This window comes from Brienomyrus brachyistius, chromosome 1 (assembly GCF_023856365.1).
Source record: "Brienomyrus brachyistius isolate T26 chromosome 1, BBRACH_0.4, whole genome shotgun sequence".
Lineage (NCBI taxonomy): Eukaryota > Metazoa > Chordata > Actinopteri > Osteoglossiformes > Mormyridae > Brienomyrus > Brienomyrus brachyistius.
In genome coordinates this window covers 9,131,791-9,156,231 of record NC_064533.1, presented here as the reverse complement: position 1 = coordinate 9,156,231, position 24,441 = coordinate 9,131,791, and the positions used below count along the sequence as shown (strand labels likewise).

At 41.5% G+C, this 24,441-nt stretch overlaps 1 protein-coding gene across 1 annotated transcript in view; it reads left to right on the top strand.

Annotated features, from left to right (window-relative positions):
• Positions 1-24,441, top strand: part of LOC125746886 (mucin-19-like) — an 87,586-nt gene that overhangs the window by 42,349 nt on the left and 20,796 nt on the right. The window contains exons 2-26 of the mRNA XM_049021498.1: positions 7,926-7,955; positions 8,176-8,398; positions 9,158-9,293; positions 9,435-9,480; positions 9,579-9,652; positions 9,732-9,945; positions 10,080-10,205; positions 10,884-11,004; positions 11,084-11,216; positions 11,330-11,407; positions 11,501-11,570; positions 13,950-14,087; positions 14,176-14,325; positions 14,426-14,505; positions 18,694-18,826; positions 19,108-19,354; positions 19,492-19,532; positions 21,618-21,706; positions 21,870-22,018; positions 22,348-22,486; positions 22,787-22,891; positions 22,990-23,184; positions 23,448-23,687; positions 23,944-24,100; positions 24,315-24,425. Coding sequence (XP_048877455.1) covers positions 7,926-7,955; positions 8,176-8,398; positions 9,158-9,293; positions 9,435-9,480; positions 9,579-9,652; positions 9,732-9,945; positions 10,080-10,205; positions 10,884-11,004; positions 11,084-11,216; positions 11,330-11,407; positions 11,501-11,570; positions 13,950-14,087; positions 14,176-14,325; positions 14,426-14,505; positions 18,694-18,826; positions 19,108-19,354; positions 19,492-19,532; positions 21,618-21,706; positions 21,870-22,018; positions 22,348-22,486; positions 22,787-22,891; positions 22,990-23,184; positions 23,448-23,687; positions 23,944-24,100; positions 24,315-24,425 — 3,225 coding nt within the window. The remainder of the gene's footprint in view (positions 1-7,925; positions 7,956-8,175; positions 8,399-9,157; positions 9,294-9,434; positions 9,481-9,578; positions 9,653-9,731; positions 9,946-10,079; positions 10,206-10,883; positions 11,005-11,083; positions 11,217-11,329; positions 11,408-11,500; positions 11,571-13,949; positions 14,088-14,175; positions 14,326-14,425; positions 14,506-18,693; positions 18,827-19,107; positions 19,355-19,491; positions 19,533-21,617; positions 21,707-21,869; positions 22,019-22,347; positions 22,487-22,786; positions 22,892-22,989; positions 23,185-23,447; positions 23,688-23,943; positions 24,101-24,314; positions 24,426-24,441) is intronic.

Genomic DNA, 24,441 nt, shown 5'->3' with positions numbered 1-24,441 from the left:
GCTGGTTACGCTAGAGCATGAAACTAAGGAAGCTTAACATACACCGAAACTAGGAGGCGTAAAACAAACGGCTGACTACACTGCACAAAACCCAAAATCAAATAGGACACAAGCAGGGCAAACCAAGCAGGGAAGCAAAATAACTGCAACACACGCTAGGAACAACAAAAACCCCTAAAAATAAGCAAAACAGGTGAGGCTCGAAGCCATAACTGGAAAGTTATAGCTGCTGTATTGCATGATCAACCCCCTGAGACATGCAGGAAGCCAGGGAGTAGGAGAACACACAAGGGTTAGACAGGGAGTGAGAAGCGTCCCAGTAACCGGTGTATCCCAAGATGTGAAAAAGACCATCAACAGGCACGAGTTCCTGAAATCTGGGCTTGCTAAAATTCAGGTTTGGTCCACGGTTTGGAACATGGATTGAAATAATTTACAAGAACCCCAAGGATACCATCCATCCATCCATCCATTTTCCAAACCGCTTATCCTACTGGATCGCGGGGGGGTCCGGAGCCTTAGGCTGACAACATCAGACGGCCGCCCACCCATTAAATATGTTACCATTATTAATTCAAGCATATTTTTACCAGACAGAATATAAATTGAGTGAATCTGAGGCTATGGCAATGTCAAAACTGTGTCATTCAAATGTAGTAATATGCCAGTAGAGAGTGGAAAACCGGCGACCAAGCAAAACTTTAAGAGCAACTGAGCCTTTCTATGGAGCGCGACGTTCCCCACGAGTGTTTGCTGTAGAGATACGGATGTAGATGTATGCGACTGCAGCTGCGGTTTTCACACCTGACTGGACATGCTGTTTATACCCAACAGCAACCGGCAGTCGTGTAGCGGCAAAGCACACACGCAGACCACTCTCTCAGTTCACCACCGCAGTCTTCCAAGGAATGACGTGATGATGATAAGCTGCTGATAGTTGAAACAAGGCTAGGGCCTCCATCCAACAACAACGACAAAAAAGAAAAAAAAACTCTTCAGGCAAGAATTTTGAATTTAGTTTTAGTCTTGGCCATTTATGGAAAATTGTAATTGGATTAAAGTCACATTTCAGTCTTTTGTTTTGTTTTAGTTGAGATTCAGTCGGTGGAACTGGGGTTGAATTTTAGTCAGAATTTTCTCAGACAGCTTCATGATATTGAAATGGTTTTTCCTGAAGGATATTTCCTTTAGGAAGTAAGCATAGCTAGTCTGAGAATGTTACTGACTTACCATTCTTCTTTTGTAAATAAAAATGAAAGCCTAAAATTTGTTAGAAAAATACGATCAAATTTCTTTCACGTTGTATTTATTTTCTGCACACAACAACTACAAATACACTTTTCATTTCTGTCATTAGGGCATTAAAACATCCCTCAAATTTAACTGTATTCCCAATTTATACTGTAATAATGTTTATTACTAAGGCATCACAACACCTATCAAACATCCATTTAACTGTGTGCAATTAGTGTGTCATGCCTGTTAGATATCTGACGGGCTCTGGTGAAGTGTTGGTGACTCTGTCAGGTCGTGTTGTCAACAGATATTACATAACCATCGAGTGCCGATTTGCTAGTGCTGATCGGACACCAATTTACCTCCAATATGGGGGTTTTGTATGCAATTTGCAAAAAATCAGGGCTAAAACCATGTACTGTAGTGTAAATTTAGGATTAGCTATACTGGAAGCTATATGCGCAGATATGGGAAAGTGGGAAAAACAAATCATCCAATGAGAATCCAGTGAGAGATGTTGAGGATTTTCATATGCACCTGCAGATTTATGTGCGTGTAAACGATTGGTTAAAAAGGATAACAGCCAATGCTTTGAGTTGGCTACTGTGATCTAGGTTGTCTGGCCAGCAATTTCGTGTCGCCTTTATTCGTCACACCATAACGAATAGAGATTTCGCGATTTTCGTTGTCGAACACGTTTCCATTTATGTTGTTGTTACAATTTAGTCATGAAGTAAAAGTTCATAAAACAAATACTTAAGGTCAAAATCCATTGACAAAATTAACACTTTGAGCCAGTTCAGCAAGGTTGACATTATTTGATGAGCCATTTTGATCCTTAGTTCATGCTAAGATGTTCTAATGGAGGTACCAAGATATGATTCGTGCAAAGTAGATGATGATGAGGTTAATGATGAAATTTGAATTTGCACTTCAGATGCTTTGCTTAACATTTCTAAAAGATTCATTTACAACAGACCCAGCCATCCAACTGCATATCCTGTTTGGGGTGGAATTGGGCAAGGCTGGGGCCTACCCTGGAAGGGGCCTCTTTATAACCACTATTTCAAAACACAGGCTATGATCATTTTCAATTTTCCATAAAAAGCATTGATCGATTGAACAAAAACAGAAAAAAAATAACTTAGCAAACTAATAATACACTATACAAACTTGATTTCCTCGAGGGTAATGCACATCTAACACGCAACTGCTCCAGTTTTCTGACAATGAAGTAAACATTTTGTATTCACAGTGATTGTGCCACTTGAGGCTTTATTTTAGGCTAGTATAAACAGCTACTGAATGTACATGTAAGTCTTTTTGATCCATCAATTCTGTCTTCATTTACTGTGAATCTAGGGAACCACTTTGCTGGAAATCTCTCCCCATCTCTTCCTTGTTTGTGCTTCTTTGGTCACTGGAACTATAAACTTCCCTGTATGCTTGCCAAAGCCATATACATGACAAAGTTTATTTTTCCTCTGAATATCTTGTTTGAGATGAACTTAACATTTGACCAAATACCATAAATATCACTTTGTATTCTTGGATTGGAAGTGAGCTAACCTTCCCCAGTAATCGGGTCCTTTACTTAAAACAGTCATAATGCGTTATAGATGCCTTCATAATGCATTATAATGCATTTATAAAGTATTACAAATATGGCTATAACAATTTACGTAATGTACTATTATGAAGGTATCTATAGTGCATTATACATGACTGCTTTAAGTCATGTGTTACCAGCCCTTGTCTTATAGCCTTTTACTCTCTATTCCTCCAACGGCTCTATAGATCAAGTGAAAATCGAAGTTTCAATAGGCCTCTGTGCTGGTGTCCTTTACATTTATTATCCTACATGATGTCCAAACTTTTCATGGTCCAATTTTTTCACGATTCCCTCAATACCCAGATCCAATCTCGCAATAACACAGTAATCATGAGATATATGTAATATACCCTGAACATTTCACCACAGCAAGTTTGTGGTATTTTGTAGTATTTCTGTGGTAGCTTTCTGGTATTTCTGCAGTACTGCTTGCTTTTCCTGTAGGATATTACATGGAAGTTCTGTAGCAGTGGTGCAGTCTATTTTGAAGTAGTGGGTATATTGTGTTCATTCCTGTCAACCCCTCCCTCCATGCACATGTACACCCCAGCAGAACACTCCATAACTGGCACCATAACCACCAAAAGTATTCCTTTATTGACATTTAATCTCCCACATTTTGTTTTAAAATCCCAGCCACACGGTTGCATGTGTATGCATTCTAGCTTGTGAAATGTACTCATTGGTGCTCAGGGGGAGTGAGGTGGGCGTGGGGTGTCGGAGGGCTGTCTGATTGGGTGATTTGAAAGTTTTTTTATTTTCTTTCATTTTCCACAAGTCCCAATACAGGGTTTAAGAAAACAATTAGCAACTTTGTATTTTGTTGTATATTATGTATTTTGTTGTAGGTTTACATGCTTTAAAATGTAATTTATAACATATTCCATTACCAAAGCTTAGTAACATAATCTAAATACTAAAAATCTGAGCATAATGATAAGGCAATGCTTTACACTGTACATTAAGTGCACCTTCATAATGCCTTATAATCCATTTGTAGAACATTCAGTGCACCTTCATAAGTTATTCATAGAGCACTCAGCATTAATAACAAATATCATAACTGTGTAATCATATAATGTTTGCTATTAATATATACTAAATATGTTAAGGTAAACATGCTTCTGAATAAATGCATTATTAATACAGTCACAGCGTTTGTAATAGTTGTTTTATGTTTGATTGTTCTCTGTTAATTTAACTCTTATGTTCATGGAACTTTTAGTAACAAGAGCTGACAGCAGCTTGGTGGCAGGCAAACGGTGGCAGGCAAATGGAGCTCGCATTGCGCTGTAACATTCCTTTCTTAATGTGTTGGAAAATGAAATGTTATCAAGACAATTCTTTCTTCTCATTTGTGAGGTTTTTTTTTTTAAACCCAGGGGGCATGACACCCCCGAATAGCCTACTGTATTATTGAATACCTTCCATCCATTATCCAAACCACTTAGTCCCCACTGTGGTCACGGGGGGCCTGGAGCCTCAGGCGAAGGCGGGAACCAACCCTGGGTGGGCGCCAACACACCACAGGGCACACACACACACTACAGGGCCAATTTAGACACACCACTCAGCCTACCCTGCACGCCTTTGGACTGTGGGAGGAAACCGCATCCTTGTTCTTCAAAACAAACACGATGTACATTAAAGAGAAACTAGCCTCTTTAGTAACATAAATCTTTTTGAAAAGCAAATGTATTTTGAATAGTTCAGTTTATGTGGTAACTGTAACGTAAATTCCTGTAGTACATTACGTGGGGTTTCTGTGATATTCCTGTGATGTTTTACATGGATGCTCGGTAGTATTCCTATGATAACCTTGTGGTATTTGGGTCAGTAACAAATAAGGGTTGGCAAGACCACCAATTCAAAAATCTTTTAAAAACAAATGTGACACTTTATTCACTCTTAGTTGCAGAAAAATGCCTAAATCTGAGGTTGAAAATCTTCGGCTTTCTGCCTGATTTCTTAAGTGAAATATTTCTCTGATTTGCACCTTACTTCTGCATTCAGACTCATCTGCTTATGATTCTCGTAAACCGGAACATGATCTTAGGGTATCATTTTCTCCTGAAGAATTTAATGAGTATTGTTGCAAAATGTTTCCTCGACGTGCTTCTATCGCTATACATGAGCAACAATGTCTTTTTTTCAGAGGATTTAATAGTCCCCAGTCCACCTCCAGAAAATGTTCCCATCTACCTTGAACCAGTGTTACAAATGCAGTTCACATACAAGATCTGTCTTCCAGCTGTTTTGGTCGTGTGAACATATCTAGAGGTTCTGGAAGGAGGTGTCTATCAATTCAAGATGTTATTGGGAAACGACTTGTAATGTCAGCTTCCTTTTACTTGCTGAACCTCCTTACTTCGCTCTTATTTTTGGCTGAGAAGTGCGTTCAGCTTTTATGATCCTACTCCTACTCCTCATGTCCCCAACACTAGGGACATGGGTCTTCACTCGCCGGAGTTACTGACTCACGATGTGCATCATAAGTCAGATGAATTCAGGCGACTCTGGGCTCCTCTATATTCTTTTCTCCAAAGACCTCGACTTTCCGATTTCTTTGTATATTTATTTTTCTTTAACTGCTATTCATTTGTACAGGTTATGCCGTTTGTTTACTTTTCTTTTTACTTATTATCTCATATATTTCTACATAAATTGCAGCATGTATGGTTTGGGTTTTGTGTTTTTTTTGTGTATTTGTATATGAATATATACACACATACATATTTACATTTACATTGATATATTAGTATGATTCTCGTTGTATATGTACACACATCTTTTCAGACAATAAAAACCTTGTTTGAAATCAGTAAAAATAAAATCATTTTTAAAAGGATGAATTTTATTTCATATTAATTTTCCTGTGTATTATCTTTTTCTTAATGAAAAATACTGGTTATGCCAAGTCACACAAACCAGTGACACCACCTGACCATGTTACTTGTACAGTCAAAGGCCATTGTTTGTCAAAGAAACTGACACTGAAAATCAAACATGACAGTCAAGGTCAACTGAATTTGGTATTTTATTTAATTTTATTTTATTTTATTTCAATGAAGAAAACAGGAATCATGAACATGGCTTCTTCATGTAAAAACATATTTAATATAATTGAGTACTATTGGGGGCGGCATGGTGGTGCAGTGGTTAGCACTGTTGGATCCGGGTTCGAGTCTCCGCCTGGGTCACATGTGTGTGGAGTTGAAGTTGCCCGTAGGTGTGCATGTGTGAGTGACTGGTGTGTGAATGTGCCCTGTGATGGGCTGGCCCCCCATCCTGGGTTGTTCCCTGCCTCATGCCCATTGCTTCCGGGATAGGCTCCGGACCTCCCGCGACCCAGTAGGATAAGCGGTTTGGAAAATCGATGGATGGATGGATGGATGAGTACTATTGTTCACACCAGAAGCCACAATGAGGAGTGGAAGCAGGACCAGCAGGACCAGGAGAGACTGTGTGAGTCTGCAGAGCAGGAGCAGCAGGAGATATAATGGTGGTGAACTGGCCAACTGGGAGCAGGAGCGTGGCCACAAGAAACGTCTGGCCGAGGCAGCGGAGGCAGCTAGAAGGAGGCGTGTCACAGCTTGGAGGCCCAGCTGGCTTAGTGGTGTCGCGTGAGCACGACTGCTGGGAGCAGGAGATCAAGGTGATGGAAGTCGTGCTGCTCAAGTGGGGCTCGAGGGGGCATGCTGCAAGGGTGGTCCAGCTGGCAAGGAAGCGGCACAGGCTGCAGGAGCGGGGGTGACGAGCTAGAGGAGCAGAGTGGCCTGTGTCAGCAGGACCTGGAGCAGTGGAACACGGCCTTATCCACATGGCGGGGGGAACAGGTCCTTATTATGCCGCGTAAGGGGAAGGGCTGTCGGCTAGGGGGACCTGCCATGCCAGCATCCACCAGCTTAAACACCGCATTCCGTATACTGAAAAGGGAGTTCTGTAGCTAACACACCACTTTATATATATTTGTTCTTATTTTTATACTGGTTTGTTATACAGGGTGGAAAAGCATTTCACTACACAGATAATTCTGAAATTGTCACTCAACAAGCATGCATTGCTCCTGAAGGTCAGACTATCCTCAAATTGTAATAAAGTGATGCATAATGCATTATAATAATGTGGAAAAGTCTCTTTGCCATAGTTCACTGTTTTTTACCGTGACCACAACATTTTCGCGTTAATGATTGGCGTGTATTTGGAGAGTTTCGCAGAAGCAGGAAGCTTCCATGCAAGGTGTGTTTTTGGGTCCAGGATGTCGGCATCCTGCTCGACGTGTACACATTTATCCCATGTTAAAAAATGATGAGAAGCAAGTAAGATTCAAAAAAGACAGGAAAACTTCTCTTACGATTAACCTGCAACCGGGATTTTAACATGTTTTCTGACTGTAACTTATACTAAAAACAGAATCTAACCAGAAAGTGTATGAGATTACAGTTAACTATGTGTTAAGACTGAAACAAGCTGTTTATCATCCTCATCGTTTGACACAATTTACACACTTAATATGAATGTAGCTTTTTGTAAAAAATGTTCACTTGCCAGTGCTTCAGCAAGTCCGATTTGTGTAAAGCTAGTGGCAGTTAATTATTTTGATTAGAGCTGAAAAACACGTTATACACAGAAAAAGAAGCAGCCGGCGTAGGGAGAGGTGGTTACATCCTCATCGGGGGGGGGGGGGGGGGGGGGGGGGCGGTGGATTATTCAAAGAAGGGTGTGAACCCAGTCAATATAAATACTTGTTAGAGGGAAGGTCACAGCATCTTGGACAGGCTTGCAAAGCAGGCAGCATGGAGACCCTTGTGTGGATGAAGCTCCTGACTGTCTTCTCACTATTGTCCGGTACGATACTGCTTACTAATTACAATAGAAGTGGTTGCATTATGTTTCTTTGCTTCAGTAGAAAATGTATCATTTGTATGAAAAAATCTGTACATCATTCTTTGAAAGCTGTACTTTGAAATGTTTTGAAATATCACCGTTGATTCACCTTGTACGTTCCAACCATCATTGCTTATCAGCAGAGTCAAGGTGTATTTGATATATTATACATCTGTTTTTATGTTTTTAGGCCAGATTGCGATTACAGCAGCAACATCATGTAAGTAAATGCAGTTTGTTATCACCTACTCAAAAATAAACTGTCATAGTATTACCATGTGCAGTAAATCAGCAATCAGCTACATACAGTGTGTTGCTGTTACTTACGATCATGATGAATGTCTTTAAACACGTCTTTGAACCTGCAGAGTGAGGAATATTTTAATTACTTTTAAAACCTTGTTGGTCCTTACTGAGCTTGGGTTGTTCTCTCTACTCAGTGGTGTGTGAGAGCTACGGAAGTGGTATCATCCAGCCCTTATATGGCACCCAGTTTTACGTGAGAACCAGCTGTGCTACTGAATTCATCAGCTTCACCTACGGAAAGGTGGAATGCCGCATCACTTTGACCCGAAACGATGGTCTGATTGTCAAGGCCGTGATTGACATTAACAAAATGAAGACGGTCCTTGAAAACGGCATTTTATATGTAAAGGACAACAAGTAAGACTCCTAACTCTTCTCAATGTCTCTCTCTGTACATACTGATCTGAACATCAGGGGTGGCTTGCTGTCAAGGTGTAGTACAGGCAGACATCACCTGGACAGAAAGCCAAAGTGGACAGTATGGGTACTTTGTGTGGACGATAAACTAACAAAACTGATGCTAAACTGAAGCACACTTGCACTGGACAATGTCCTGGCAATGAACCAAAGAGGGGGAATCCAAAACCTGCTACTAGTTACAGCTTTTTTACAGCTTAACAACAACCTCGGAAAGAAACACATTCACCAATGTTATTCAGTATCATCAAGCTGTGATCATACTATGAATATTCCTGAAAAAGCAATTAGGAGATACTTTTAATGACTGATTAAGATCAACACAAAATCTATTCCTAAATTTACCTAGCAATAGGTAATCTGGGAATTAGGCAAAACACATAGTAGCATCTCACTGTATCCATTATTTTTTATTAATATATACATAGATAAGCCATTATATCAGAAATGAGTGTGATCACAAACCCAACATGTAGCCTGAACATGAACGTGATCAGAGACCTGACATGTAGCGGAATGTCAGCATAATAATGTACCTGAACTGTAGGCTGAATGTCAGCATGATCACAGACCTGACGTCTGGGCTGAATGTCAGCATGATCACGGATCTGACATAGAGCCTGAATGTCAGCATGATCACAGACCTGACCGTGTAGGCTGAATGTCAGCGTAATAATGCAAGCTGCTTGCTTTCCCCAGTGTCACCCTCCCATATGATGACATGTACCTGCATATCTTCCAATACGGCATCTACACCAAACTTACAAGCAGAATCCTCCCAGCTTCTACATCCATCATATGGTACAATGAGAACAGTAAGATCACCACCTTTTGGGTAAGAGCCCTTTCGTCAGTTCTGAATGTTGTTTTATATATTACACATCAAATAGAGAAACAGAAATCAGCTTTATCTGAGTACTTTGCAGGCACATGGAATGTTTTTCCTCATCATTGTGAATGACGGACTATTTTTTAGGTGGAGCTGGATGACAAACAAGTGTCTGTAACTTTAGGATTTTGTGGTGGGTTCATTTTACCAACATAAACACGAGTCATGACGTGTTTTACTGATGATAAGCTTCTGTATTATCATACTCTATGTCTGTCTATTTCACTGCAGCGGATAACAACACGAAGAATATCATTTCTGATAGTTCGTGTTTGACAACAACTCCGACACTTGACGGATCAACGGTTTGTGTTCCCAAACAGTCTGCATGCCAAAAGATTTTAGTTTATCCTTTCTTGGTCTGATGACTCTCTCTTTTTCCAGGATTGTGATTATACATCCGAAATTATTACCTGTCAACCTAATCTTTCCCCAAAAAATCGATCACTTATAATGAAATTATGTAAGAATAATATTGCAGATATAAACACAAAAAACAAAATGAACGCACTCTGTTCATATTATTACAAAAATGTGCAAAGCTGTCCCCAGAGCAGCTATATCAAAGTTTCTAACTGGAGGACAAGGACAGGCTGCTGTGAGTAGCTTTTTGCTGTATTACCACATTTCCTCTAATATACATGACATTACTTAAGATGCTGTTAAAGGTTCAGTGTTCCCCCCGTGGGTATTCAATATCCCTTTGAATATCTTCTTTTCTTACCAAACCAGCACCACCAACCTGCCCTGGTAACCAACAGTTTCAGGACTTTGGCAGCCCCTTTTCAGCAACGTGTTCCAATCCCACTCCGGACACAAGCTCCCAAACATCAATCAGCACGTGTGTATGCCCACAAGGTGAGGATCGCTTTGGTGGGAAATCCAGCATGAGGATCACACAAGGATTCACAGGATATTGTTAGGGGACGGGGAAGAATGGAAATATGCTATTTTGGCTCAGAGGAAAATTGGGTTACTGGCCAAAATGACTGCAGACTGAGACCGTTGTACTTTCAAAAAACACCTCAAAAGCCATATATTCCAGGAACACCTATTTAGCCTGATACAACTTAATGTCCCTGAATGTTATTAATGTTGCACTTTCTGCCCATTGAATAGTTACCTCATTAGGCCATGGGAGTCGCCGCCTTTAAGTCTGAGGTGGACGTGACCCCCTCACATTTCACAATTATTCGTTTGGACCCCCCCACATTTCACATAAAATATTAGTTCACCCAGCGCTGTCCCCCCCACGTTCAAAATGCTTCTGACACCCCTGCATTAGGCTCTTGCCTTCTTTGGAAGATGTTGTGTGGTACTTGCCCCAGTACTGCTTACACTTGTAACTGGCCAGTCATTGGAAGCTCAGCCTAGTTCCACTTGCGCCTAGTCAGCTACCTGACAGCACGTATGTTAAGAATGTGGTCTTTGCCTCACGTGTGTGTCAGTTTAGACAAAATTACCTGCTAAATAAAATTAATGCAAATCTGTACTGTTCAAACCTCACAAGAACACTGTCGCGATTTTGCATGTTAGGGATGGTTCTGAATGACCTTCAAGGGCTACAGAAGTGTGTGGCTGTGAAGGACTGCCCATGTACATACGCAGGAAAGTTATATGAGCCCAACACACAGAGAAGGAAGAAATGCCGATCATGGTAAGGAACCAAATGACAGCGTGTCTGCTGCTAACGTTAACCGGCTAAAAACGGTAAAGACATATGATCTTCCATACAGCACATGTCAGAGTGGAAAATGGAATTGCATCGAACTGGCCTGTCCCTCAACCTGTGCAATCACAGGAGAGTTTGTGAAGACTTTTGATGGTGTGAAGTACAACCTACCTGGATGGTGCAAATATGAAGCCTCGGTAGGTATGGAAGAGAAGTACATGTGCAACTGCGGTTACCCCAGTAAGAATGCACAGCCCCCACAGAGAATACAGAAACTGTGTTAGTATCAAGTCATTTTTGTTTTGAACAGGGGAGCACATGGACTTTAACCATTCAACTGGCCAAGGAAACAGCTTCCATTAATGAAGTTTCTCTAAAAATTCTACAGGTGTGTATATTGGCTCTTTAGCTGTGTTAAGAGATGAAATATCACTTAGCATGTCTTACATCACACCTAATTAATGTCAAATTCTAATTGCAGGAAACTTATACATTCAGTGAAATGAGTGTGAAAGTTGATGGGGAAGATATTAAGGATTTCCACCAGACTGGTCTGTACCACTTCCTGATGCTATTAAATACATTGTGTCATATAGCACTCTACAGAGAGGTTATTCTCTGTAATAGTTAAATTGCTAATTTGATACACAGTAATAAGAATATATTTTATTATTACAGATACCTTTTAGATGTACAAGTTTAAAGCGAAGAACAGTATACTTTTCACTGTATTGCATCCGGCTTGGGGGGCTGGGGGGGGGGGCATTCATGTGCACTGATACCTTCACACGCCCCTAGACTTCACTTTTCATTTTTTCACTTTTCTTCACCTCACTGTTTCACTTTTAGTTTGACATCCACTGGTTCAAAGTAAATAAATCAATTTAACGCTTACTTTTAAGATTCTGTTAGAAGTTTAGGTGGTGGTAACATATAATACTTTTATTTAGAAAATTGTCGGACATGTGGGCTGAACTAAACATACATAATAAATCTGTTATCTTTATGTTAACCTTTGAAATGCATCTGCCTGTACATCATTATGAGGGTCTGTGACAGACATTACTCAGAATTACCATGCATATTAAACATATACAGTATGAAACCAAACTCATTCACATACTGTACTGAAAATCACACACACATACAAGTGAAATCTCTTGCATACACTACTGAGAGACTCGTACACAAAATACTGAACAATTACATGAACATCTTTTACTCACACTAGTAAAATGTGTTTACATACATAACTGAAAAATTTCCCCTCACGTATACAGTACTACTAAAAAGCTCTCACACACACTAGTGAAATGTACTCTTGAAAGGAAATTTTTCAGTCGCACATGTAAGCACATTTTACCAGTGCGTGTGAGAGCTTTTCAATGGTATATGTAAAAGGTTTTTATGAGAGGTTTCCAGTTCCAGTTTTCAGTGTAGTATGTGAATGACTTTGGTTTCATATATGTATATGCATGATAATTCTGAATAATGCCCCTTACAGCCCCTCATACATCACAGCCACTACACAAAACTTAGCAAGCTTTGTGATTTTAATGATTTTTCCTTTTCAAGATTATCTAGCATACGTTTAAACATCAGTTTAAAGCTTGCCCGCCACTACCTTGCATGATCTCTGCATGGCTCTCCGAGCCAATCATTTTCTTTCTTACTGTTTAAATAACTCTTAGATGGATTTGTGAGAAATTTATCTTAAGCTTCTTATTTGCTCTATAAATATTGTAATACTTATTGCAAAGAAATCGCATCACGATATCTGAATTTTTTTCCAATATATCATGCAGCCATGATTCTAAGAATGAAATACTACTACAAGAAATCTAAGACATAATACGACATTCAGTATGAGGTCGGAAAGTGATATGTGGCAGAGTAAAGTGCCAATACGAAGTGCTGCAGTGGGAAGAAATATAGAGAATACTGCAGTAATATTCCAGAATTTGTAACTCGCTGTAGAAGCAGCGTGTGCATGTAAGATCAGAAACAAATGAGCGACCAAGATGATTTTCTGCACCCCAGTGGACATAACTCTTAGTCTAGATTGACATAAAGAATGTGTGCAAGTACGAGCAGCAACACTGCTTGCGTAGCTACAGTGCATGGACGCGCACGCGCTGTGAGTGTCGCGTATAAACCAGCCCTATGCCTACAACAAAGGCGATATATGCAGTCAGTCACTGTCAGACTCCAATGCTGGGTTGTTTTTTATGTTTACCTCAATTATATCATCAAATGGCATGAGCCAACCATAGACATGCTAAACTTCATCCACTGCTTGGTAGCATGTCAGTCTCCTGCTCCAGTTCAGTGTAACATCTAATTTAAATGACCCATCAATATATTAAGAAAATAGGAGGTACAGCAGGGGTGGGCAATCTTATCCAGAACGGGCTGTTGGGATTTCCCTGCAACTCCCTAATTAGATTACTAATTAGAGGATTGATTGACTAAGGAGTTCTCACACCTGGGTTTGAACAGCTGACCTAAAGGGTATCCCAAAAACCTGCATACACAGTGGACCTTTGCATATAAGACTGCCCACCTCTGAGGCAGAGCAAACCTCTGAGCCTAGGCTGAGATCTATTTTTTAAATAATGCACTGCTTACATCTGTCACCGATCATCTGCCTGACACTGTCATGTAAGGCTCCTCAGAGGATCAAGCAAACCAGGTTTACTGTATGAGGCCTGCACACAGCAAGAAGCGGCTGCTACTAGTAAAGACTTAAGAACTGCTACTTTGAGAAAGACTAAAGCAGAAACAGCGACTGGTGAATCTATTGCTGATGGATTAGATAACTATAACTGAAATGTATCCAAGCACTATTGTCCTTAATTGTTTTGTGGTTGAACTGTTTCTGCCGTCCCGTTTAAACCTCTGTTAACTCCATTGTATTGTGCTCTTTTCAGACAATGTGACAGCATTCTGGCAGTCTTCCACAAATGTTCAACTGCACACTGCATTTGACATGAACGTTCAAGTCCAAGTATCGCCAAAAATCAAAGTCTACATAACATCACCATTAACTGAATATGGCAAAACTAAAGGTATGATTTGGTTTCTCACAATAATACATTATTTCCTTTTTCCCCTCTTAAGTATCTAGATTTACATGTGTCCATGTATGTCCTTCAGGAATTTGTGGGAACTACAATGGCAACACCAATGATGAATATATTTCGTCCTCTGGAATATTGTTGAGCAATGCAGAGGCGTTTGCCAAGTCCTGGTCTCAGGCCACCTGCCAGGACAAAGACAACAAAGACTGCTCTTCCATAGACACAGGTAGCAAATCAATTTGTGAGCTTGGGGAAAAAGCACCATGTTAATATTTGATATTTAACATGAAGCAGCAGACCATAATATGCTGTTTTGACTTTTGTAGAAGGCTGCCAGTATCTGAAGGATCCCACAGGAATATTTGCTAAGTGCCAAAGTGTGGTGCCATCTGAACAATATTTCCAGGTAAGAGGAGCACTAAGCTATGAAGTTAGTGATAGTACTATTGAAAATTCTAGGGGAGTATCATATTTATTCTGTGCTTCAGTCAACAACATAATGACAGCCTAACTGTGTACAGGCGCTTTCACACCACCAGAACCTTTTTTTCGAGAACTAAGAACTTTTATTGCATTCACACCACAGGAACTGCCTGATTGTAGTTCCTCTGAGGTGGTTCTGGAACCCTTTTTAGTACCTGGGTACTTTTCATTAGAACACGAATTACTGGAGAGACGATTACAATAACAATTGCTGATTGGTTTGACCACAAGCACCGGTACTAACCTGGAAGTTATGCAGAAGTGCAGAAAAAGAGACAATTAGTGGAGCAAAAATTGAGCAGATGGAATTATTTTTTGTACTTCAGTTACATTTTATAAGTGGGTGATTCTCGCGAACTGTATGAATGTGACATCAAAATATAATCAAAATAATTTGACAGATTTGTGACAGACTCCTGTGACTGAAATAGAATGAGAACATTTATTATTTCAGAAAAGTAACACAGAAAAACAAATGAATTCATTTTTATTCCCATTTCATAATTCCATGGTCCAGAATAACTCTCATTATAAGGAAAGCAGACCACCAATTAAAAAAATCTTTTTTGCGGAAATCTTCATATTTACCCAAATGACCGCATTAAGCATAATGCATCAAAAATATGTTTTCTTTTTTATCACATTTCATAACTCCCGTTACCAATTACAGAAGTTATTTAGTGCCCATTTATTCAAATTATTATCATTTTGAACAACAAGTAGCTTATGGACGCACATCTGTAGCACAGGTAAGAACATTATACAGTAATAAATAATTTCTCTGAAAAATAAAAATATAAAAATACCTTTTATATTTTCATGCATAACAGTAATGAAAAGTCCGTTGCAGAAGATGAGATTTTATGTTGTAGTAAAGTGAAAGATTTCATTTCCCCTAATGGAATAAGGTCATTAGGGCAAATAGAACTAATTCACATTAGTAATATATTAGAAACAGACTGGAACACGGACTGAAATACACCGGACAAGCCGGAAACAGCCGCAAACAGCTGATCACAATCGGGAATAGACACGGGGTTAACGAGGTGGGCGTGGTCCACGATAGGGCTGGACGTGGCAGCCGGTGTATGTGTTTGTGCGCGTAGGGTTTTTTTTTTGGTTTGGGTTGTTAATATAAGCTAAAAAAAACAAATGGACACGAAATAAAAGAAAATCATTTGTAAACTGAGATAAAAATTAAAACCATATTTACAAAAAACTTCAACCTGACAAAATATCGCCACGCCACCAGTGTCTTTTACCTTGTTTAACCACAGTATCTCCTCTTTTAAAAGATGTTATGGCTTCTGAGCTGCCCCTTTCTTCACCGCCACTTCAGCGCTTATCACTTCCATGATTTACCAATGATTCACCAAAGTAGCATATGGCGTAGTCGGCTAACTGACTTTAATAAGCATAAGGATACACTGACTTTATACAGTGGGTGGCACGATATGTATTTCATTACTATTTCAGGTAGGCAATCTGCTTATTGAATTGTGGCCCAAAATATAGTGTTGAAAAGCCATCATCTGTTATCTAAAGCCCTGCAATGACATATAATTTGTCTGTGTCAGTCTCCTTTCTCGGGATTCCCCGGGGGTGTGGATGGGACACACCATGTGATGTCATAGGGGTTTTCACTGAGCGGTCCATGACAGTACCCCCGCCCCACCCCGAGGACCGCCACCCGGCGAACGAGCCCGCTCCCTGAAGCGACTGCGCTCAAAGTGAGAGATGAGAGATGGACCGAGGACATGCCATGCTGGTACCCAGGCCTGTCCCTCTAGGCCTTATCCCTCCAAGTCCACCAAATATTGAAGGCCACAACCTTGGCGACAAACATCCAGCAAGTGGTGGACTGTGTATAGTTTACCTCCGCCAACCATCCTGGGAGGCAGAGGAGGCAAAGTAGGAGAAGCAAGTTCCTGCATGAGGATTGAGGAGGGAACCATGGAACGTAGGATGGATCTGCCACATGGTTGCAAGTACATGAAGAAGAACTGTAGAGGGACTAACAACCTTTGTAAGTGGAAAAACGCCCACAATCTGGAGCGCCAATTTACAAGACAGACTATGCAGAGGGAGGTCCCATGCACTTAGCCTAACCTTCTGTCCCGTCAGTGCATGCAAGCATTGAACAGACTAAGAGCAAGAACACACCCTTGGCAAACCCCAAAATCAACTGGGAAGAATGCAAAGGTTCTCCCTCCACAATGCAGAACACTTACAGTACTAGTGTACTAACCAGCCTTCACGATGCGTGCTGCGATCGCTGGGTAAATGCGGGCGATCGCACGGGCAGGAAACAGGCGAGTAAGCAAGGAGCAGGCAGAATACGGGGAAACAGGGGTTTATTAGGGAGCAGGGTTGAATAGGAGAGACTACGGGTACTGACATCGACAAACATCAATGACGGACAATGAACTCAGGTAAGACAGGGACTGAAATAGACAAGACTGGGCGAAAATAATCGGACATAGCTGGGTACGATCGGGGAAGCACACGTGGATAATCAGGGGGGCGTGGCACACACGAGGATTGTACGAGCCGGGCGTGACACCAGCCATGATGTCCAGCAATTTTGAAGGGATCCTGCAAAGTCTCAGGATGTCCCACAGGGAAACTCGATTAAGTAAGTCAATAGCTTTACAAAAATCAACAAAAGCTGCCAACCTCTGCCCATTTTCGTGATAGGATGCAGTCGTTGGTAGATTTCTTAGGTGTAAAACCAGACGGTCAATTGTAGGAACGCAAGTGATCAAAGATCCTGTTAATGATGACCCTAGCAAGGACCTTACTTGGCACTGAGAGCAGTGTCATCGGTGTTTCCAGTCATTTGGGATGACGCCTGATTCCCAAATGGAAGCAAAGTTTGCCTGCAATACCAAGAGGACAGCCTTACCACCAGCCTGGAGCAGATCACCTCGGATACCACAGACCCCTGCGGCCTTCCCTACCCCCAGCTGATTCACCACTGGAAGATCAACCTCAAGAATCATACACCCAGAGATGACCAACATCCTAGCCAGAAGATCTGCGTTAAACAACTGCTCAAAGCAGCCAGCCCAGCGAATCACAACTGCAGTGTCATCCGTAAGGACCGTTCCATCGCCTGCCTCGACTGCAAGTCTCCGAGGAACAGATTCAGATGCTTTGATTCCTCTGCAAGCAGGACGTGGGTCACTACATCAGAGATGGTGTGTCACCTGCTCACAGATATGTCCAATAAATGCCTCCATATCTGCCCTCACAGCCCCCACAGCCATCCTCTTCAGTTCCTGGTACAGACTGGAGTTGTGCACTGTGACTCCCCTCCATAATATCCAGGGTGCCCTATGAGATAAAACACCTCCTTCTGGGAACAGCGGCAACACCAAGACAACTCTTGGCAACCTTCAGGGTCTTATTATGTAAGGCCTCCCCCATCACATTAGAGTTGGCAGTCACACCCAAGTCTGCAAGTCCCTCATACAAACTTGTGTGAAAACTCACCAGAAACAACTTGATCTTGGAGTCTGGCCAAGTGCAGCCTCATTCTTGTAGTAGGTGGTAGCCTACTGGATCTGAACTGAATTTTTAGAGTAGCAAGAATTCACAAAGGGCACTTCTGTAGACCCTGCTGCAGGAGCCTCCAGCATCTTCTCACAATTATGTAAACAATCTCCTTCACCACACCACCAGTACTGGAGAACCAAGTCCAAAGATGCGGCTCACAGCGTGGGAACCAGCATGCAGCAACCCGCAGCCCCTGACCTATGCAAAGTAAAGGAACAGCCCTCTTTCCAGTCTCCAGACAGTGCCAGTGGTCACATTGAGTAAACTCAATAGAGCTTTATAAGAGCATCTGCCAAATGACAATGTAATATAGCCTATTAGTGCTGTTAACCAACTGAATTATATAATGTGTGCATGGGGCAGGAATGGGGCTTCCTGGGTGAGTCACGAAGGGGTTGGATTAGATGATTCATTGGATGGACTGATGTGTGTGTTGTTGCCATGCTGTCAAGAGTTTGATGAGGCTGTCCGCTGCTGGGAAGTGTTACCAGCAGGGACAATGACCTGTGATGTGTGGACTTGACAACCTCAAAATCTGTCTGTATGTTCATAGGACTGCACAGAAAGCCTATGCCGGTGCACTGGCTCCATGGAGGAGTGTCTATGTGTGGCCATGGAGAGTTATGCTAAGGCTTGTGCCAATCAGGATTCCCTGGTGGGTGACTGGAGGAAGGCTACAAACTGCAGTAAGTACACCAGCTGTCACCTGCCCCGGCAAGAGCAGGACATGTAATTGCCCAGGGTGGCATCTTCTGAGAGGAAGCCGACTTAGCAAACCGCCAGTGCCACCCCTGGGAGGCTACACTGCTGCCCCCCCACTCACTGTCCGAGACAAAGTGAAATTGGGCAGTTAGCTTTGCCAGGGTGGGGTTGTTGGCAGTGAAGCTTGCCCAGGGTAACACATCAGCTTCAGCCTGCACTGCCTCTGTGTTCAAACCAAGGTGTGACCCTTTAATTTGCATTTCAGCGATAACGTGCCCCAACAATCAGAGGTTTGACTACGACACACAGGCCTGTAATCGTACCTGCCGGTCTCTGTCGGGCCCCGACCCAACTTGTGAGGTGGATGATGCCCCGGTGGACGGCTGTGGGTGTCCGGAGGGCAGCTTCCGGAATGACCAGCAGACCTGCGTCTCTCAGCCAGAATGTGCGTGTTACTACCAGGGAATTGTCTTCTCAGGCTCTGACCCAACTTACATCAAAGGGCAAAAATGGTGAGTTTCACAAAGTCCGTTGTTCTGCAGGTGGCATCACTGGGATCTGATCGAAACATGAAGCTTTACAGCTACTGGCCCAGTTATTGTGATCATGCTAACTGAACGTATACAAATGTCCTCTTTGTTTATTATAGCACGTGTGAAAATGGAAAATCCAACTGTGCACCAATAGAAGGTAAAGTCGATCCTTCACCTGATGACATATTGTAATGTAATGTGCGTCCAGTTGGTGATCTGAGTTGGACAGCTTCTACAAAGTTTATGTTACACACTATTTCTTGTTTCAGTGTATTCTGATTAATATCTTATCAATCCATGTATTTAAAAACTGCTTTTCCTGGGGAGGACAGTGTTGCTTATCATCATAAAGTTTAAGTCAAGGGAGGTAATGCTAAGATTATACAATTCCTTGGTGAGACCTCACCTAGAATATTGTGTGCAGGTTTGGTCACCATATCTTAAAAAGGACATTGTGGCCTTAGAAAAGGTGCAGCGTAGGGCCACAAAAATGATTCCTGGTCTTAGAGGAATGTCATACGAGGAACGGTTACTTGAGCTAAATCTGTTCAGTCTCAAGCAAAGGAGATTGAGGGGGGACATGATCCAGGTATATAAGATTCTAACAGGTTTGGATGCTGTTCAACCAAATAGTTACTTCAGCATTAGTTTAAATACACGAACTCGTGGCCATAGGTGGAAATTAGCGGGAGAACATTTCAAGCTGGATTTAAGGAAGCACTTCTTTACGCAGCGTGTAGTCAGAGTATGGAATAGCCTTCCTGATAATGTAGTGCAAGCTGAATCCTTGGGTTCCTTTAAATCAGAGCTAGATAAGATTTTAACGACTCTGAGCTATTAGTTTAGTTCTCCCCAAGCGAGCTTGATGGGCCGAATGGCCTCCTCTCGTTTGTATAGTTCTTATGTTCTTATGTTCTTAAATGTTTGAGTATGAGGTTGGTTCTGCAGATAAACATATTCTCTGCATTATGTACATTTTATGCAATAATCAACAACATACTATGTGTACAGCGGTTATAAAAATATGCCAAAACAATAACTTACTTACAAGTACAATTAAGTAGCATAACTAGCCATTCAGTGTAACAGATTAGAGTACAGCTATATAAACACATTATTGATCCTCAGGTGTCATGCATCTTCAAAGAATCTGCACCGCAAATAATTCTTGTAACATAGGAAGGCTAAAGCTAACACAGACCATTGTTGATTTGTAGATAGAGTAAACTATAAGTTAAACTGATATTGACAGTACTCCGTAACAGGGCTTTATATAATGTTACCAGCATTAACAGAATATGATAAAGCTGAAAGTGGACTTACATTGGGATTCAGATGCATATTAAGTTATTGACCCTCATGTTACTATTATGCTATCAAACTAGTCTGACGCAAACAAATAACAACTAAAGGCCATAATTACATGAGCAGTTAATCTTAACTTGTCATTAGCTTCACACAGACTATGTCACGAATAGCAACACATAATAGAAAATTACAAAGTACACAATTTCAACTTCTGCAATAAACTTCACAGACTGAAGGTTCTCTGCTGAAATTGGTGGGCACATGTATGTACACAAAAAGCCGACCATTGCTGATCCAGCTGCGCTCTGAAGGGCAGTGCTTCCCAACCCAGTTCTTGGGGACCCTGAGACAGTCCACGTTTTTCCTACCAGGAACTGGGAGGAAGTGGACACGTGAACTGTCTGGCAGGGAGCTGGGAGGGAGCGAAAACATGGACCGTCTGGGGGTCCCAAGCCGCGGATTGGGAAGCGCTGCTGTAGTGGTTCAAAACGGAACACCATGTCAAACCTAAGCTGTGAGGCAGTAAGACATAAAGCCCAGCAATACACTGTACTGGTGTTACTAAATTGGATTTCAAAGGAAAACTGAGAATAATATAAAAATGACGACTCGATAAGAAACAAAGTATGATAACACTGCTCCGTATGACAAAAAGTACATTTTATTTTTTTTTTTTTCATATTTCAGTTTGCAGTCCATTCAATTTGAAGTACCAAAATGCACTAAGTCCTTGAAGTACCCTTAGTTAATAATTTGAATGACACTGTGATAACTATTAAAATGTTGAGATAACATATTTCTCTACATCACCAAGCCCTGCAGTAGATCGAATAACAGCCAACACAATGGACCTGGAACGTCTGCATCTCATAAGCTCCTTTTTAGCAATAATGTTGTGGGAAACAGTGTTCTGACTGTGTGTGTGGTTTTGCAGAGTGTCCTTCACCAAAGATATACGAGCACTGCTCACATCCATCTGGAAGTATGGCAGCGAGAACGTGTGAAGCCCTGCATAAGCCAAACGTATGTGCAGACAACTGAGAAGTTATAATATAGCTCAGAGAAAGTCTTTGTAAAGAGCTTTGCTCATCCGAGTTAGTCTGACATTGTCTTGTCGGAGTAAGTGGGTGTTTTGTGAAATGAAGTCCCGTATAAACCGAAAGGATGTGCATATCCGTATTTTCAGAGTAAGGACTGTCATGTCGGGTGTCGCTGTCCAGATGGTCAATACGAAGACAATTATGGCGCATGTGTTACCCAGGAGAAATGCACTTGCACATTTGATAAAAAAACATACAACCCGGGAGACAATGAACAATCGAAGTGCCAGAGTTGGTAAGTCCAGTCTTCTTCACTCTTACTTCACGTCGCTGAGATCGTAAAGCAGACAGACCTTGGACTGTAATGCTACTGCTTTGCAGGGACACAATCTCAGACACAATAACACACAAAATCAATGTCAAAACACCGGTTCAATTAGATGCTTGTTTTTTTTTATATATCCAACCCAATGAGCCACCTTGCTACTCCAGTAAATTATTATTTTTAATCAAGTACTGTAACAAAGTCCTCAGTAGAAGCTACAAACCTTGTGTAATTAATGGTCCAATCAGAATAGTACAGATCCCAAAGAGGCCTCCTGACTGTGTATCCTACCTTCACAGCACTTGTACAAATGGGACGTGGGACTGTATATCCCTGCCATGTCCCGGGAAGTGCCAAGTGTTTGGAAACGGCTATTACCAGACGTTTGACTCCAAGTGGTACCACTATGATGGGCATTGTCAGTACACGCTGGTTCAGGTGGGTTTGGTGCTGGAGCAACAGCCATTGCTGTACACTTTCTACTGTTGCTATAGTGAATGAAATAGAACAAGCCTGAAAAAACCTTTTGAAAAAGCAGACATAGTATGCCACATGCTTTTTTCCCTTCAAATAAAGGCACAGTACAGTACAATCTTCCCAATTTTGACTATACTGTAGTAAAATGCTAATATTTTAGCATGTAGTGCTATATGACTCCGGCTGGAGAATAAGGAGAAAGGCTGGATTTGCTGTTCTTGGTTTGAACATGGCTGCTGCATCATTTCCCCTGTTCACCAGGACAACTGTGACACAAGCAACAGCACATTCTCCATCACCGTGGAGAGTGTTCCCTGCTGTGATGCCATGTATACATGTTCTCGCACTATCATGGTCAACTTCAAGGTACCCTGAACAAGTCAGATGAAAGTAGCTTTCTGCATCCCTATTTTACACATTCTTGTATTTGCTTTAACATGAGGTTCCTCTCTCTCATGGAACAGGATGAGGTTCAACTGATGTTGCAGGACATGAATGTGACAGAGACAAGACGCAACCCTTCGTCTACTGCCTTTGCACCCTTTTACTCTGTCCACACTGTTGGCCTGTACATCATCATCTCCAGCCCAGAAATGGGCATCAACATCACCTGGGACAAGAACACCAGAGTGACCATAATGCTGGATGAAAAATATAAGGCCTGTAACTCAGTCTTTTGTTCCTATATATTTGTACACACAAACTGTATTTTTGCTGCTAGGCTTTTAACTTTTACTATTGGGTTTTTTCTAAGAACCAGTGTTTATCTCTACTGGAATAGTTGAGTAATATTCACTAGTATAAGGTTTAAGTTGGTATCTCCACACAGCACTACTGAGCCTCGTGTGACTGTGATCCCAAAACTGTACAATTACAATATGTTCCCCAGAAGCATGCTCAACTCCTTTTCTGTCAATAATAGAGAAAGGTGTGCGGTCTCTGTGGAAACTTTGATGACAACGAGGTGAATGATCTGGCAACACGAGCACTAGCACAGGTGACCAGTGAGCTGGAGTTTGGGAACAGCTGGAAAACTCACAGCCAGCCTTGTGCCGATGCTGTCAATGACACATTCACCTGTGATCGCGACTACTGCGCAGCCTGGGCAGAACATCGCTGCCAAATCCTCCTCAGTGACTCCTTCAAAGACTGTCACTCCAAGGTACAGAACTGCCTTTATTACAAGACTCCCTCGTCTCACAGAAATTGCCTCATTACTCTTAGGTATCACAGTGACTTGACTGCAGCAATCGTTTCACCTGTAGGATTTTAATGGAAATACAGTTTTGTTCTGTAGGTGGAAATAGATGGTCACTCACAGATCAATGGCTTGTACTATTAAGCTTTGGGGCATTAATGCGAAGTATAATCGTATAACATTAAAGCCAGTGCTGTTTTTTCTCACCTATCTGTTGTAGGTGGACCCTAATTCATACTATACAGCTTGTGTGAGGGAATCGTGCTCCTGTGATTTTGAAGGAAAGTTCCTGGGTTTCTGCACAGCTGTAGCGTCCTACGCAGAAGCCTGCAGTGATCACGGTGTCTGCATTAGCTGGAGAACACCGGATCTGTGCCGTATGTGTCTCCATGCATTTTCATTTCTGTTGTTCTAGCTGCATGTACAAAAAGCATAGAAACTCAATTGCCTCTTATTTCTTATGTAATTATATTTCAACTAAAAGATTACAGGAAAGAGTGGGATTGTGCAAACAGTTTTCCTGTATATATGTTTAGATATCCCAAATGCTTTATTTTCTCTGCATAATCTTACTGTTTACCTTGATGCCAGCGGTTTTCTGTGACTACTATAATGGAAAGGACGAGTGTACCTGGCACTACCAAGCCTGCGGCCCAGTAAAAACCTGTGGAAAACCTTTCCCTTTTACTGGGAAGCTGGAAGGTAACAGTCCATGTGC